Below are 18138 nucleotides of genomic sequence, written 5' to 3' on the forward strand. Positions count from 1 at the left end.
ATCTCCTACTGATTTCAAAAGCCTCGTGCACCTTACTAACGTGAAAGGCATTTTTATATGCTCACTTTAAATAAAAACATAAAACAGTAGAGATTTAAGGTTATCAAAGTTTTGTTGGACTCTTGTCTTCAGAATATCAAAATCGGAGAACAAGAGATTGCATGAACTGATAATGTTTCTTTATTCTTCCTCGTTAGATTAATATACTCCCTCCTATTCTAGATATACCTCCCTATTCATGGGGGGCACTAGAATTAAGGAGAGGAATTAAAATAAGGTAAAGTATTGAAGTGGGGTTTGGTAATTGGAGAGATGGAAGGTATTGTGGGGTATTATTGTGAGTGAGGTGATTAAAATAAGTATTGTTGTGGGGTAAGTTGATTAAAATAAGTATTGTTGTGGGGTGAAGTGGGATATTGTTGTGGGTAAGGTGATTAAAATAAGTATAAAACTTTACTAAATAAGGAAATAGGGAAGGTATTGTGAATAGATGAAAAAGAAAAGAGGAAAGTTTATGTAGAATAGGAGGGAGTATATGTTAACTCAAGATTTTCTCCGTGACTCTTAACAATTGTAAAACAATATGGGTTCTTGACCATATACCTTTTCCGGTTGAACTATTTGACGATATGTTTGGTTGTGAACTCAATGACCATGTTATACAATCAACTTTTTATTGTACTTGAAATCAACGACCACTTATATACGTAATACACTCAATTTCATATTGTACCTGAAATTGGCATTGTTAATACGTTAGATAGACCTTATATATAATATTGGATATGAGACGATATGATGATAAGGCAAAAAACAATCATATTTTAAGTAAAACAAATAATACTCCCGTGCGAATGTATGGTATTTTAAAATGTCATGTGTAGAGAACTTAACAATTAGAGCTAATAATAATATATAAATAAACTTTAAATTTTATTTGTAATTATCTATAATTGTTAATGTGTAAAAATACTAAGAATTAAAATAGAACGAATTTTACATTTTTATCCGGAATAAGTTGAAGATTAAAAAAAGAAGATTGTTAGTTTAATTACAAAAACTTATGCTTATTTTTACGCATTTGAAGCTTATAACTATTTTTGTAATTTTTGTTACAATATACGGGGTAACAATTTAAACGGAGTAAAAAATTTAAAGAATAAAAAAATGAAAAGCACGCAGTGATTTTAATAATATGAGTAAAATCTGCATATGTTTTAAATAGAAAATTTACGTCATTTAAAATACATACTCCCTCCGTCCCGGTCATTTGTTGTCCTTTGATTTTGGCACAAAGACCAATGAAAGAGGAGAGGACCAATAGCTAAATGACAAGTGGAACAAATTGGGTGTGAATGATCAAATTACTCATCAAGTTCATTCTTAAAATAGAAAGGACAACAAATGACTGAGACACCCTAAAATGGAAAAGGACAACAAATGACCGGGACAGAGGGAGTATATTTGACTAATATGGTATCAGAGCCTCTCGGTTCTTGAGGCCAAAATAATTTCCGCTAACCTGCCGGTGGACGTTAAATCTATATGTCCACCGGCGGGATTCCATTTAGCGATTATACAATTCTCTTCAGACGAAAAAAAAAAAAAAAAATTTAATACAAACGTTTCTTCGATTCTGCTTTTAGTAGATAATTCATGGCTGGTACTTGGTTTTGTGCTTTGCACCTTGAAGTTTGATCTGGCAGCAGTCTCCTTTTTCTCGACGAAGAGTTTGGTTTGGCGGCCTCATCCAGCCAAGGTCTTTCTTGTTGTTTGAAGGGCATCCAAATTTATTGGGTGTGGTACAAATTGTCTAAGTCAATTGTTCGAAAAATTGCGAAACTCGGTCTGGCGAGTCCTATACGCATCGACTGGCGAGTTACGCACCGATATTTGTCAAGTTCGAAAAAATGCGACGTTCTTGACAACGAAATTTCAACGATTTGGTGGGGTTCGAAAAGCGACGACGTTCCCGCCCGACGAAACCGATTCGAAAAGAAAGCCGTTTCTCTTTGTCTACCTTGCAAACCCATGGAAATTTCGACAAATTACCATGGGTTTGAGGGGGGATGTTAGAAGATATGTTGGGATATGTCGAGATATTCGACATATCTTAATTTAGGAATAAGACATATACTAATATGTCATATAAAATAAATGTGATATTATAGAATAATATAATATTCTAGATTATATTCTAGGGTAGAGTATTTGGTTCTATATATATGATCGACTCAATGTATCGAAGCAGAACGAACGATTATCAATAATAATACGATTTCCTCTATGCTTTCCCCTCTCTTCGATTTCTAATAAGTATTATTTATCGTGATTGCTAAGGTTAGAAGAAGATGAATGATTGAATATTTTTGTAAGAATTCATGCTAGTTTGGTTAGTTTGGAAAATAGTTTTAGAACATGGTTATTTTGGTAATTAGTTTTACTAGAATGGTCGTTTTGGCAAAAGCCCCAACTTTACGTGACCTTATCTTAGCATATTATTATTATATATACAAATATCTTTTTGAATAATGGCTGATACATAATTTCAAAGCTATCATCACCGTATCAAATTGTCGTTAATCCTGTCAAAAAAATCGTCTTAATTAAATTCAAGTAATAATAAATCAAATGAAAAATACATTCAAAGTTGCTAACACATCGAGATTTAACAGGACACGAATTCACAATAGCTTTCATTACAAAGTAATAGCAAACATCATATCATATTCATTTATTGTTTAAAAAAAAACTAAGAATAATATGGCTAGTGATTTGGCCGTGGTCAAATTACATTATACTCAATATACAAAAATTGAGTCTCGGAGTTTGATTCCTCCTACAGTTCTATCAGTTCTACATTGCAGTGATGTTGGTGGCATAGAATTTTAGTTTATCTCGTCCTACAATGTCAATAATGATATTAGTATGGGTGGAATTCTAATCACCAAGCTTTTTTATATTGTTTTATTTTAAAATAAAAACTAATATTGCTCGAAAGTCATTCGCGAAAGATGGTCTCTCTGTAATCTCTCAAAACAAGCTTCGTTAAATAATATAGATAAATGATAACATTATTCACCACCAATCTAATATTCATTATTTGGATGTGTAGAACCGACAAAAAAAAAATTTACTGCAATCAACCATGTTGAATAGAAAATACAAAACTAATATTCATTAGTTGGATGGGTGGGAGGCTTCCTCATGTTTGGCCGACTCCTTCTCACGAAAGCGGGAGACGTGCGGATGAATGAAATTCCTGCAAATAAATATAGCTAGTGAAATGAAAAGTTACGAGGCTGAACTATCATGAGAAGGGTAAAATAAAACACAAAGAGGGGGAGAAATAGTATTATACTGACAAATAGGTTTCACCCAAAATTATTCCACCTAAACCACAAAAAAATAACTCCCGAACAGTCATTTCACATAAGCGCATAGCAGGTTTCATTTCGTTTTGATCCTGCACAAATTTATAGAGATACAAATATTCAATGATAAAAGCATCAAATAATCACGTAAATTAGTGGGAGACAGGAGAAAAGAAAACAAATAACTTACTCACCCTATATGTGAGAGGTCACTCACGCTAATGAGAGACCGTCTCTCTGAAGTTTTTATGTAAAATTAAAACCAAAAAAAAAAAAGCACAAAAGTAACGGATAAACAAAACCCAAATAATAATAAGCAGAAATTAAGAAGCGGAAATAAGAGGGATGAGGAGAGAAAGAGGGTGGGTTTTTACCTGATAAAATACTTCACAGAAAATTATTAACGATTGTTTGCCACACGAGTTTATATACGGTAATCTTTCTACAGATTTCCCAGCGATTGTTTTCTTTTTCTACAAGAAATTGTTTTCTCTTTCTACAAGAAGTGTAGTTTTATTTTTTAGGGCTTTACAATTTTACCCCGGTCTCCGGGTGTTACTCAAATCGAGTAATATCGGGTGTCGCTATCTCATTCTACATATAGATATATAGATAAAAGATATTTTAATCAAAGTTAAACAAATGAGTGGGACGGAAGGATATATAACACTAATTACAAGTAAATCTTACAGGAATAGAGGAAATAAGTAATTTGTTACCGTAGTTTTATTAATAATACCAATAATAGGTAAAAATTAAATAACAATAATTATCTCACTGATAAATACTTTTTCAACGACAAGATTAATACTACAAGATTAATACTTTTTCGAGGGACTAGCAGGGGCGTCGTTTCCGCTGGCGAAGGGAAATCGCAAAAGTTTTAGTTGAAATTTTGAAAAAAAAAATTGAATTCCCTTTATTAACCGTTCGACTCCGCTGAAATTTTTCGCCCCCGTTGGTTCCAATTTCTGACTCCGCCACTACTTTTAATACTTAATTACTTGGAAGGGAACAAATATATTACATACAAAGGTTAGTGTGTTTTACATATGATACATCAGATGAACAAGATGCGGTGCTATGAACTGAGTTTTTTAGTTAAAATTTCACCCGTCGAGTTTTAATTTATTGATGAATTTCTATGAAAATATGTGCTCTTGAAGGACGACTTCACTGTCGAGAAGTATGCCTACATTTGATAACAGATATTTAGTAATGCCAAAACTCAGTTAATTTCTAAAAATTATCTATGAATTATAATAATTAATTTGGGGGCTGAAATTATCCAGAAGAATATCTGAGTTAATTTACGAAAATTATCTGAGTTCTCAATCTATATTTCAACCCACTTATTAAGGATCATTTTAATTAGTAAACTACTTCTAAACCTAAAACCAATCACATGAAATATACTCCCTCCTATTCACAATAAACTTTTCATTTCATTTTGACACAAAAATTAAGAAAACATATTACCCCACCATATAAATAAATTTGAACCACACAAATACATTATCCACCATACAATTAAATTTGGACCACACAAACACTTACCAAAAAAGGAAATAAGGAAGTTATTGTGAATAGACGGAAATGGAAATAGGGAGGTTTATCTTGAATAGGAGGGAGTATATTTTTTAATCGCTTCGGCCTCTTACATATACTTTGTACTATTATTACCTTTACTTTGTACTATTATTACCTTTAATATTTGTAACACGAAGTGACCAAAACACAAGAAAATTGTTGCTATAAAGCAACAATCTCGTGCTAAATTTTCAAAAGCCATTGTCACAAAATATAAGCCTTTTTAAGGCCAACCTCAAGATAAGTGTTTTGAAGCCACTACTATGATATAACCCGGACAACATCCGGGTATGAAATCTAGTCTTACAGGAATAGAGGAAAAAAGTAATTTGTTACTGTAGTTTTATTAATTAATAATACCAATAATAGGTAAAAATTAAATAATAATAATAATTATCTCAATGATAAATACTTTTTCAACTACAAGATTAAGGATTACTACAAGATTATTACGAACAGGTATAACATTAGCTAACATAGTAGTTTTATGCTTACGCACGCATGCGTCGACCAGTTTATATAAGCGAGTAACCACTTTAGTTTAATTTCCTGTGGAGAACTTGGATTGCAACATCTTGATGACATTAGCATCAAGTTGAAAAGCCTTGGATAGTACATCAACGTTGATCGGAGGCTCAGCACCAAAGACCGCATTGGATACAGTAACCACACCGGGATTCTGGCTGCTCAACCCCGAAAATGCAATGGCTGGTGTCTTGCCGATGTTGAGTTGAAAGTGAATTAAACCTTGTGGGAACACAAACACGTCACCCTTGTTAAGCACCTTAGTGAACAACTTGTTACTGCCATTGGCCTGGTTTGAGGTGACGAAACCAACATATATGGTTCCATCCAAGACGGTGAAAACCTCAGTGGCACGAGGGTGGGTGTGGGGTGAAATTAGACCATATGGCGCGAAGTCTAGCCTAGCAACTGATATGCCGAGGGTGTTGAGTCCGGGTAAGTTCATTGGACTCACTAGTTTCACACCCGATCCAAGACTGCCTAATGGGGCCGGAACGTCTAGCCCTTTGAACAGAAAATCTTCGGGTGTCGCCTCCATTGGGTTCTTGCAAAAGAGTCCATTCACAAATACTGCAATAATAATACAGAGTACATACGTTAGTAATTATTACATCTCAACCAAAAGTTTAACCAGATGGTTGAAGTCTAATTATCAGTTTAATATTAATTCTAACATTATCGACTTATTGATAAACATGGACCTATATATATAACTCGAAATTAAGTACTTACTTCCGTTATTGGTATCGTTTGTGGCGACGCAAAAATCTTGAAGCTGGGTCGGATCAGTGGCATAAACCAAGGATAAGCTTATGAGCAAAAGGGTTAAGTGTGCAAAGATCTTGGAAAATGCCATGGTAATATCTTTGATTAGTGAGATGATTATGGGTTTAATTGTGGTTTTTGATGATTGTTTAACACAACAAAATGGGGCTTTTATAGGCTAAGGATATGATAAAGTTAACGTGTTAATTAAGGGTTGAATTGGTCGTAGAATTAGTCCTTAATTGTGATGGTTGTATGACCAAATACATCTTTAAGCAGGTAATGACTTAGGACTGATAATACTAGTTTTTTCATATTGGTGGGGCGTGTATTTGAAATCATAAAATATCCTGAACGACTTGGGTCCTGTTTTTTTGGACTTAATTTCAGCTCATTTTAATTTAGTTCAGCTCTATTTAGTTCAATTTAGCTTCATTCAGTTCAGTTCAGTTCAGCTCTTCTCTTCACAAATTAACTCTTTCACCTTGATTCGATTCAAATTTAAACCATTAAGTTTCGATTTAGTTTAGTTAGACTCCAGTAATAAGTTCAGTTCAATTCAGTTTAGACAGTTTCGTTCCAATAGAACAGAGTCTTACTAACTATAGCAAACAATTGATGAATAATAACAAAATTGAAAAAGCAGCTCAAAAATCTATTTTACAAAGTTTTTTGTAACACGGTCTTATCTAAGATTTTGTTATAGATGAATATGTTTAGAAAATGTTAGACTTCCAATACTTTAGTTTAATACCATTTTATAAGGAACTTAAATTAAAAATATGTAATCAATGAATGTGTTTGAGAGACTCTGAAATGGAGAGGATCCTCATTGACTTAGGTTACGATAAACAGTTGACATTAAGAAGGGTAGGTTACGATAAACAGTTGACATTAAGAAGGGGGTAAAGAAATATTCGGAGAATGGGATTAAAAGACTCTGAAATGGAGAGGATCCTCATTGACTTAGGTTACGATAAACAGTTGACATTAAGTAGGGGTAAAGAAATATTCGGAGAATGGGATGATATGCTTAAGCTGATGATTCCTTTCTAAGATATTACCTAGTCATAATATGACATCGTCGGCGACATTATTAAGGATTATTCCGGAGTTGGTAATTTTACTAGCTCGGTATTCTAGAAATTTAGGATTCTCTTTGTTGTAGAACAAGTCCTCAAATCCGTGAGAGAGGCTCATACCATACTAACAATGTCTAAAATAAAATAATGTTGATGAATTAGTCTAGTCATGTGTTTGGAGACTTTGGACGTAATTAACTACGTCACAATTTCTTTATCCAATACTATATATATAGACATATAGTCGTTACCTGAATATTTTGGTTAATTAGCGTTAATGAGCAAAATAATTAGGTAATAAGCGTTCATTTGAAACTATTTGGGTCCATAGTGTCCACGTCATCACTTTTTATTTTTTTCCAATTTTTATATGAAACCGCTAAGAAACTTAGCGGCTTCACTTATTTTTTTTTTTTTATATATAAAAGGCAAAACCGCTAGGAATCTTAGCGGCTTATCATTTTGTAGGGTAGCTAATGGAAAAAGTTGAAAATTGTTGGAAACTTTGTAATAAGCCGCTGAAGTTCTCAGCGGCCTTGCTCTTCAATTTTTTTTTTTCTTTTTTAAATAAAACAGATACAAATATTTGGACGATGACATTTTGTAAAGCCGCTAAGTTTCTTAGCGGTTTCATATAAAAATTGGAAAAAAATAAAAAGTGATGACGTGGACACTATAGACCCAAATAGTTTCAAGTGAACCCTTATTATCTAATTATTTTGCTAATTAACACTCATTAACCAAAAAATTCTCGTTACCTACTATAAGTAAATCAATTGAATTCATAGTCAAAGAACAAAAATTAATTGCTATTTCCTACACACATTTTTACTTAATCCTACACAAATTTTCCCGATTTTCCAACTTTGCCCCTTTCATTTTTAACCCACAAAAAAAACCCTAAATCATGGGTTCCGTTAACACCGTAACTCTAATCCCGTTACGTTGCCTCCAGCCGCCCTCAAACGTCGCCGCCGATCTCCTCCTCCCTCTTCCGACGACGGCGATCACTTTCTCGGCAGCTTTACAGCAGGTGTAATTGGACTTTGGAGGCTGCGGTAAATGAAGAGGCGATGATTGATACTCGTCTTTCGATAACGATAATTAATTAATAAATATCTAGAGGATTCATCCTTTAGTTTTGTTTTCCAGGCTGTTCGTTGAATTGTGTTCATAAATTGCTTGCACTTCACATTAATGAAGGTTGTGTGATGGTTTCAGACGAGAAGGAGAAAGGTCCTATCATGTTTGTCTCTGTTTGATGATATTATAATCAGTAAAATAGTTTCAGGGGAGGGTATTGGTGCGCAGGGAGGGAGGTCGTGATTAGGAGATGATGAAGGGATTCACTAAATTGACGTTTCTCATTTTTGGGTTTTTAATTCTCTCTTGTTTCTCTCTATTGTTTCAGTCTTTTGGGGGTGAGAAATGGAAGGGGTATATTCGGAATAAGGGAAAAAAATGTGCAGGATTAAGTAAATTGGTGTGCGGGATTTAGCAAGTCCCAAAATTAATTAGTAAAAATTATAAGTTTTCTAACACGGAAATTCGACTTTGATCACTTTGCGACCAGTTTAATTCCGCAATAGTTAACATCTAAAACTATAAATACAGATCATGCAGTGTCAAACCCTAGGGCTGACATAAAGACTCAAATTTTAGTTGGATTGACTTTTTGAAACTTCTCAGAAATGCAATGAGCTTTTAGAAAAGGACTAAAAATACTAAATGAGCTGTTAAATTCATGAAACTTGGTGACAAATCATTTAACTGAGTAAACTACCTCTGAGTGAATTTTCAAGATTTTAGACACTCTAAGCATTTTAAATGGATTTAAAATATTTATATCGGTTCAATTTGAGTAGCCAAAACCCGGGTGTAGTCAGTATTCCTAACGCGGTGTTTGGTTCCGACACACTTATTTCCGTTGATGTTCTTTCCAAGGCGTTCCAGCTTGATGCTGGCCTTGTTAAGTACCTACAGTGAGTCCAAGTTCTTCAGCAGATCCTAATTTCGATCCGACCACTGATGATGATTCCTATATTTTCGTTGATGCTATTATAATTCTTTTATATTGTAATGTCATTGATTGTATTGTTTCATTAAATTAATGTTTCCGTCAACATTGATAAAAGTAATTACGAATTCATTATTTCAATATCCAACAAGTTGATTAATTGTTAAATGATACCATACAATTCAGGAATTTTTGTCTTCTATAACTGAACAATACAAAATCTTGATCAACATCAATACGACACAATTTAAGAAAAACGAATTTTATTTCAATGAATAGCAATAACAATAATCACAATTAACAAGTTATTACAAAAACAAAATTAGGGCATATTAAACCCAATTAATTAATCAATCAATCAATTAGGGCGTTGACAAATTAGGTCACAAACCCATACAATCAGCGTAATTCAGCAATTTACTTAAATGCATTATAATAATAATAATATTTAATATCCAAAAATTAAACCCTAACAAGAAGACCATCAACAAGTTTACAAAGGACATAGACAGTTGGTTGTTCAAACATAGGAGAAGAATCATCAGAAGAAGACCCTGATGAGTAAAAACTCAAACACGAACTCGAACTCAAACCCGTAGATGAGTCAGAATCAGAACGTTGAATGCAGTCAGAAACAGAATAATTGGAAGACCAACTTGATGTATGTGTCTCAAAAAATAGAGAAGGATGATTTGAACCTACTGATGAACAGCAACTAGGACTGGAACCCGTACTGTAATACTCAGAGTCAGAATCAGAAGATTGTTTGCAGTTGTCTTGTTTGGAGACCGAAAGCGAAACAGAATAATAAGTGGAAGACAATGTTGCTGTTGGTTTCTTCTTAAGACTGAGTTTTTTCGGGGGTGAAGATTTCCTTGCAAATACTCGACGGCCTCGGAGTGGGACCAGTGTTTTGGAGACGCAAACAGACCGGTGAGCAGCCTTTCTTAGAGGCGCCCCAGGGAAGTAAACAATATACCCGGCTTTCGACTTGGCGGCTGCTTTCGTCATTGTGGGAATAATAACTTGTAGGATTATGATTTGTGATTGATTGAAGAATTAATATTTGTTGTAATGAAGTTGGGATGATTAGGGTTACTTAGTGATCAAAGTATAAACTACAAATTAAAGTGGAAGATTAGTATTGTAGTGATGAAAGTGTATTTATAGGGATTTATTAAGAAGCATATTTTGTGTTGGATGCGATGGATGTTTTATGGAAACTTTTTTTTCCTTATGCCGCCCTTATTTACTGGACCGGCCTTTTTTTTGGGCCCGTGTTTACAGTCACCAATAGTCAGGCCCTCAAGTTTGCCATTTGTTTTTTTTCTTCCCTTTTTTTGTGTTTTTTTTTTTTCGCCGTATACATTTTTCTTGTTTTTCGTACCTTAAATTCAGCTCAGGGATATTAAGTACAGTTTAGGAGGCGTTTAGTTCATCAAAAGGAAAGGAAATGGAATAAAAAAAGGGTAAGAGAGAGAAAGGAATCAGATTATCCCAAAGTTACAATGTCGTTTGGTTACATCTAAATGGAAACAAATAAGCCAAATTAATTAACCGAAACAACTACCCCTTAATTCCCACCACCAGAAACACCTGTGAACACCTGCTACCCCACCTGCGGCGGTTACCACTGCCGACATGCCCCAGTTGCTGATATCCTAACTACTGCACCCAGATAAACCCTCTCTAATTTTCGAAACCCCGCCTCCATAACCACCTTCTGATACCCAAAAAAACCCTTCACTCCACTGAAGATTTCTCTCTCATTCCAATTTAGTGGTGGGGGATTGAACTTTAGTGGCGGGGGCGGTTTATAAGGTCATAGATGAGGTACTTATGGGGTGGGGTACAGTTTTCGAAATGGAGGTGAGGGTTGTGTTGGGAGCAGGCCAACCCGCTGGTGCACCAGTGGTGTGACCGGTAGTGAGGGGCATGGGGAGGGGAAACGGTAGGGTGTCGGTGATAGTTTCGGTTCTGGGTGTAATGGCTAGTGAGGCTAGTGATGGGGACTGGGGAGGTTGAAGGGAGATGATGGCGGGGGACGGAGTTACATTTATGGTGGTGGTAATGTGATCGGCTAAAGTCGGATCACCAAACAAAGATAATAACCCAACAAGTCTAACCTAAGCTAGTGTAGTCGAGGTCGAGCACAAGGAGACGGAAGTCACTACTGATTACTAAATTGGTCTAAATTATCCGATTTATGGGGTTTGTTTGATTTTGATTTCTAAAACTAAGTGATTGCGAGAAATAAAGCAAATAACAATAATAGAGAAAAGACTAGGATGTCGGGTTCTCTAAGGGGTTCATATGGAATACATAGAAAATTAATCAAATCGACGACAATATGCAATTAGACAAAAGAAAAGCCTTTAGGATCGATTATCGGTCTTCGGATTATACTAACGGGTTTTCGCGTTTATTAGCTAAATCCTACCGATTACGTGTAAGTATAATCTGTGACACCCCCACATACCAAGGTGTCTTACCAGGACCACCCTAACACGAGAGACTGTCATCATCTCGGTTACCCGAGGCAATGTATATCAAATTGACCATAAAGAAACATACTTTAGTAAATGAGTTTAAGTGATTACATATCCAAAACTAAAACTTTAAAGTGAAATACATCTGTTTCAAGATATCAAACCAACTGAAAGAAATATAAGTTCAAGACACAGCGGAAGACTCCAGTGACACGTGATGACTCCATCCCAGCTATCCCTCGCGCAAACCATCTCATACCTGCTCAATAACTGCTCACCATCCCCGAATGGATCACCACAGTTTTTAAAACAAATATCGGGGTCAGTTTACCTCCAACTCCCGATCTCACATAGTAACTGACTACACACTAATAAAGTGTGTAGCCCTGCCAGATCGATTACCCATCGCAACAGGTAATCCACACCGCCAGTGTAGGACCGCAGTCAATCCCCACCAAATCCCCGCTCATCAACGAGCGATAACCCTGTTCATTAACGTGTTAAACACTAATGGCCATATTTTTTTTGTGCTATTTTGGTGCCTTGAGTTCAATTCAGATATATTAAGAACTTCTTAAAAGCAAAATTTGTGCGGTAGATCAATTTAACATGAGTTTAACACGTCTATCTTCGTGTGAGCGACAACTATAGGAAACGTTAGGTCAACTGTCACATAAAATCGTTGATGGGCCGGCTTCGCGATTTTTTAACAATTTTAAATTAAAGAAAAAAAACAGCCTTGCAATAATTTTTTGAGTAAATTAATAATTACTCCCTTTTATAAACCACATTTCTAAAATAACTCCCTTATGAAATTTTTTTAATAATTTACTCCCATAAAATGTACTCAGGTCAAAAATTGCACCCAAATTGACACTCCGGTGTAAGATTCCGTCAATTTTTGAATTTTCTGATTTTAAGTCTAATTTTTGGACGAAAATACCCTTATTACTCTTTCATATACTTAGTTTTCTCTCTCCCTTATACACATCTATTCAATTCATTCATTCTTATAGTTTTCCCCAATTAAGGTAAGATTGTTCATCTTATTTTCAGTAATTAGAAAAATTAATGCATTCTCACTATTGTCATTGGTGGATTAATTTACAAAATTCCACATTCACCTGCAAACTACTCGAATGGCAATAGCTAACCAAGAAGAAGCCTTGGAGACAATGGGTCGGGGTAGCTACGGGAGTAAAGATTTTGATGAATTGAATCAAAGAATTTATTTGGATGAAGAATAGATTGGATTATATCTGGGTTCAATTGATTTATCATCATCATCATTCATCATCACACACCACAACCAATTGGAAGAACCCAGAAAGCGATGTCCCAATCATCAATTGGAAGCTTGTTTTACAAATGGGGAAGAAGATGTGAAATTCATATGAGCCTTAACCAACATCAAATTAACTGATTTCTCCTCTATTTTTCTACCCAAAAACACTCGAACGATTTCACTGACTACCAACCAAATTGGGGTTATATATGAACCCAGAAATTATGAACCCAGTAATTGGGATTAAAAACCCAGAAATTGGGGTTAATGAACCCAAAAATTGGGATTAAAAACCCAGAAATTGGGGTTAATTTCAAACCCAGAAATTGATTGCGCTTTTGGCGAATTTGGTCTCCATTTGCCTTTGCGATTTTGCTTTGAATTAGTAGGTGGTGACGTGAATGGCATTGATTTAAGGCGAGATGCAGGGATGGCTTTAGGTTCGTTGATGGTGGTTAGCTCGAATTGGTGATTGAGCAAGAGGTTGTCGAGTGTGGTGGAGCAAGATGCGGGTTGATTTGGTTCAAAATTGGACCGAAAATGGTGAGTGATTGTGGGAAGCTCTGCATGTTTGAGAGCTCAATTTGAAGAAAAGAAAAGAAGAATGGAAAAGGCAGGGGCAAAACGGTCACAAAAGATGATTTTCACCGGAATTTTCAAATGGGGTGCAATTTTTGACCTGAGTACATTTTATGGGAGTAAATTATTAAAAAGTTTTCATAAGGGAATTATTTTAGAAAAGAGGTTTATAAAAGGGAGTAATGGCAACACTATTGTACACTAACAACACTATACAAAATCAAGTTACGTATATTGACTACGAGTATTTTATTTTATTATCAAGTACGCGTAAATGTAAATTAAAAAAGTTAAAAAAAAATCTAACATGGAATACACTCAAGCCTTTAATGGCATTTAGAAAGTGGAAGACTACTCAACACTCTCGGCATACATATCCATTGCTAGGCTCGAGTTTGCACCATACGGGCTCATGTCACCCCACACTCACCCTCGTGCCACAGAGGTATTCACGGTCATGGAGGGTACTATGTACGTGGGTTTCATCACATCAAACCAGAGTTGTTCATAAGGGTGCTAAACAAGGGTGATGTGTTAATTTTATGGTTAATTTTATGTAATGTATGCTTCTGATTTGCAATTCATGTTAAAATTATTTCTTTCAAATTCTAATGCAATTATTGATTGTATTGTTTTAATTAGACTAAGATTATTTAGGCGAACATCAATAAAATACAGATTAATTATGAGTTCAATTACATTTCAATTAGCAACAAATTAAATGATCATACAATTCAGACAATTAATTAATACAAAATCAGGATCAACATGGATAACACCCAATTAAAGTAAATGGAATTTAATTTCAGTGTGTAGCAATAACAATAATCACAATTAGGATGCTATTACACTAGATTGCATACGCATACAAAATTAGGGCTTAAACCTAAATAATTAGGGCATAAATCGTAAAAACAACAAGGGTAAACCCAAACAATTAGGGCATAATCCAATTCAATTAGGGCATAATTCAGCAATTTACATAAATGTATAATACAGTAATATCCAAGAAATTAATTAAACCCTAACAAGAACACCGTTAACAAGTTTGCAGAGGACATAGACAGTTGGTTGCTCAAACAAAGGAGAAGAGCATTGATAATTGTGATATTCTTCGTCCGAAACTGAAACAGAATAACCGGAAGACCAATTAGGAACATTAGAAGCCTCTGACGAACAGCAACTCATCGGACTTGAACCCGACTCAGAATCAGAGGATTGATCTTCGTCAGGGACAGAAAGCGAAACACAGTAATTGGAAGACCATCTTGCTGCTGGTTTCTTCTTAAGAGTGAGTCTTCTGGGCGGTATAGATTTCCTTGCAACAGCACGGCAGCGTTTGAGTGGAAGTACCGTCATGGAGGAGGAAACAGAGCGGTGAGCAACCTTTCTTAGAGGCTCCCCAGGGATGTAAGCAATGTACCCGGCTTTTGACTTGGCAGCTGATTTCGTCATTGTGGTGATAATAACTCGAGTAATAATGAATTGTAATGAAGATGGGATTTGGGGAAAATTAAAGGGAAGAGAATCAGAGAAGATGAAGGTAGGAAATTAGGGTTACTACTTACTTGTTGATCAAGGTGTAAACAAATTCAAGTGAAAGATGATTGAAATTAGGAAAGTGGGAAATTAAGAAAGGTAATTATATGAACGCAACAACGCGGTAATTTTGTCTTCGGATTTATAACGGACTGATGCGATGTCAATGGTTTATAGAAAGTTTTTTCGTATTTACTTGGCCGGCCTTTTTTTGTTGGGCCTGTTTTTATAGTCACTAAAATTATCGCGCCAACTTTCATATACTTTGCAATTGAATTTTTTTTCCCAATGTCTTGCTTAAGATAGACTTTTGATTTTAAATCTTGAAATGGGTCAAATTCTACCACTTGGTGTTAAGCTTAAGATGGATAATGTTTGTTTCAAATGAGAATTTATGTTTTAAAGAGATGCGGCTAGGCTCATGCGGGCTTGGGTCGGGCTAAGACAAAAAAAACAGCTTGTTTATGCAGGTTGTGGTGGATTTAAGAGCCTAAGCCTGACACAAATGGGCTAGATCAGGTTTTTAGGCCCTAATATTTACGGTTTATCGAATCAGATATATAGTCAAATATCGTTCACCAGTACCTCAATACAAGCGTAGTTTATAAAATTTATACAATCCCCCATACTACTAAGAGAATAAAAATTCTCAATTGTTTTCCCTCCAAAAGGAATATGTTTAAATAAGGAAACAAAACTTTATTTTGATTAAATTATTTTCTTTTAATTAATCTTTTTTTAAACTAAATTATAATCTTTTAATTAAAATAAAACAAAACTGGTAGGAATCTAAAAATTCATATACGAAAAACTATAAATTAATATTATTAGATTCGTATAAAAAAAACTTGACAGTACTTAATCTGTATTAAAAAAAAAAATTATGAACTGACATTATTAATTTTGTGACAAAAAATAATTTAAAACTATTTGAGATAATTTATAAATTGAAATCTTTTGTTGCGTAGTAAAAAAAATTCATTAAAATACAGATTTTATGACTTTACTTAATTATTTTGATTAGTTTTCCATATCAAAAGTCTGCCTCTCAACAGATGAGACATAAGTCCTTATATAGGCCTTGGCTTGAGTTACAAATCGAGTGTTTCATATCCAGGAAAAGTACAAATAATGACTAATATCTTACAAATTTGAAATTGTAAAAGAAATGGTAAAATTAAAGTTAGAGAGGGTACAACTAGACTGAAAATAAAGCAAGGTCAGTCCGTTGTTCGTCTGATGTGTGCAGGTTTCTGTTGCTTAGCTGATCCAAGTCAATGCCCCTTGTTCTGTTGTGGCTTTCTTTTGGAAGAATCTTGATCAAGGCTTTAAATGGACATATTTACATTGTATGGCTAGAAATGGAAAGTTTATTTTATGCTTTATCAAGAGTTTGCACACATGTGACTTGCTTCTTGCTCGATTTCCTGATCTGATTTTTGGACCGAGTTCTCCTTGTTTTTGGCCTGGCTGTTGGACCTTCCTTGGCCTGGATGTTGGACTTTCCTTGGTCTTAGTTTAGATTAGCTCCAACTAGCCATATAAGGAGCTGGTAGCTCGACCTTGTAAACCTTTTAGCCTGCACTTGGGTGGGTGCAGTAGTGCTTGGTTAAGCCTGGTCCGAGCTCTGGCTTGGGCTGTGAACCCTAGGTTCAGCTCCTGTTGCAGCCTCCCCAGGTTGATAAGAGCTTGACCTCAAGCTTGACTCCTCCTCATCATCAGTTTCACCATAGTATGGACTTAGATCACCAACATTAAAGGTTCCATGAACATCATACTCACCAGGAAGATCAACCTTGTATGCATTTGGACCAATCTTTTCAGTGATTTCAAAAGGACCCTCAGTCTTGACTTGTTCTTTCTCTTAACTGGGAACCTCTCCTTCGTGAGATGGATCCACACAAAGTCTCCTGCCACAAATTTTTTTTCTTCTTTCTTGGGACCTGGCCTGCTTTTGATATGATTCACTGACCTTTTCAATTTAAATTCACAAAACTTGAGATTCAATTCGCTGATTTTGGTAACATGTATACAAAATCTTGGATTTTATGCCTTCTCGTGTTTCCCTAGGGTAAATCATTAATTTTTAATTGGTTGGTTAATCAAGTTTAATGAAAAAGATTTGGCTTATTTTGGGTTCATACAAGAGGTAGTTGTTCACTCCTGAATTGCAGTAGTTGGATGAAGGCCTACTGCAAAGAGATAATTCTGGGTAGTTGAACACCCATCAAATTTGTTGGTTCTGTATCAAAAAGTTCTCTCTTTCCATGCATCTATCTTAGCTGATGATTTTCACGTGATTGTTAATGTTAGTGCTATGTCAATACAAGGGAGGATTAGAGGTTATAGGTTTGGTATATTTGGTATGTTGGTGTTGTAGTGTGGTGCTGGAATAAAGAGTGTGAATAGCCATGTTTACTACAAAGTATTATAAATAGAGAGACTACCCTTGGGCTTGTAAACTAAAGTATCATACGAGGCGACCACGAGCTTTGAATCCGGCTCTCACTGAGAGCTCGAGTTCAAGCTATATCATACAAGCCGATTTCGAGCATAGGCGAGCTCAGTATCAAATCATCTTGATTACACCCTTAATTATTGTGAAATATATTCAATCAGCCGGTTTGAGCTCAGTACCTCAAACCTTGTAGTTTTTGAGCATACACATTTTTTTCTGAGCATATTATCATTTATAAATATAGTTTTTGAGCAATATTATATTTTTTTAGTGTAATGTTTTAGTAAGTGTACTCAAAAACTTTATATTAAAGCAGAAGTCAAAAACTTTAAAATAAAACTGAGAAATAAACAATAAAAGGTACTACCTCAGATGTATAGTCTATGAACTGTGATATATGATGCCAATCCCGGAAGGAAATCACTTTTTTTATGA

The 18138-nt window shown here is 35.0% G+C and overlaps 1 protein-coding gene and 1 long non-coding RNA gene across 2 annotated transcripts; both read right to left on the reverse strand.

Moving 5' to 3' along the window:
* Positions 1–3044: 3044 nt before the first annotated feature.
* Positions 3045–3588, reverse strand: LOC141645931 (uncharacterized). The gene is made up of 2 exons (XR_012545229.1): positions 3366–3588; positions 3045–3262 (listed from the first exon to the last, which is right to left on the reverse strand). It is a non-coding gene; the product is annotated as an uncharacterized LOC141645931 (long non-coding RNA).
* Positions 3589–5336: 1748 nt separating this feature from the next.
* On the reverse strand, positions 5337–6432 carry LOC141645932 (germin-like protein). Its single transcript, XM_074454081.1, has 2 exons — positions 6222–6432; positions 5337–6059 (listed from the first exon to the last, which is right to left on the reverse strand). The coding sequence occupies exons 1-2, from the start codon at positions 6343–6345 to the stop codon at positions 5506–5508; spliced, it is 678 nt and encodes a 225-aa protein (XP_074310182.1). The 5' UTR covers positions 6346–6432; the 3' UTR covers positions 5337–5505.
* Positions 6433–18138: the final 11706 nt, after the last annotated feature.

This window comes from Silene latifolia, chromosome 3 (assembly GCF_048544455.1).
Source record: "Silene latifolia isolate original U9 population chromosome 3, ASM4854445v1, whole genome shotgun sequence".
Taxonomy (NCBI): Eukaryota; Viridiplantae; Streptophyta; class Magnoliopsida; order Caryophyllales; family Caryophyllaceae; genus Silene; species Silene latifolia.

Bases quoted from the DNA above. Each gene is read 5' to 3' on its own strand.
- LOC141645932 (XM_074454081.1), bottom strand. From the start codon at position 6,345: ATGGCATTTTCCAAGATCTTTGCACACTTAACCCTTTTGCTCATAAGC. The intron at 6,060-6,221 runs GTAAGTACTTAA...TTATTATTGCAG, and splicing joins AAACGATACCAATAACGGAA to TATTTGTGAATGGACTCTTT.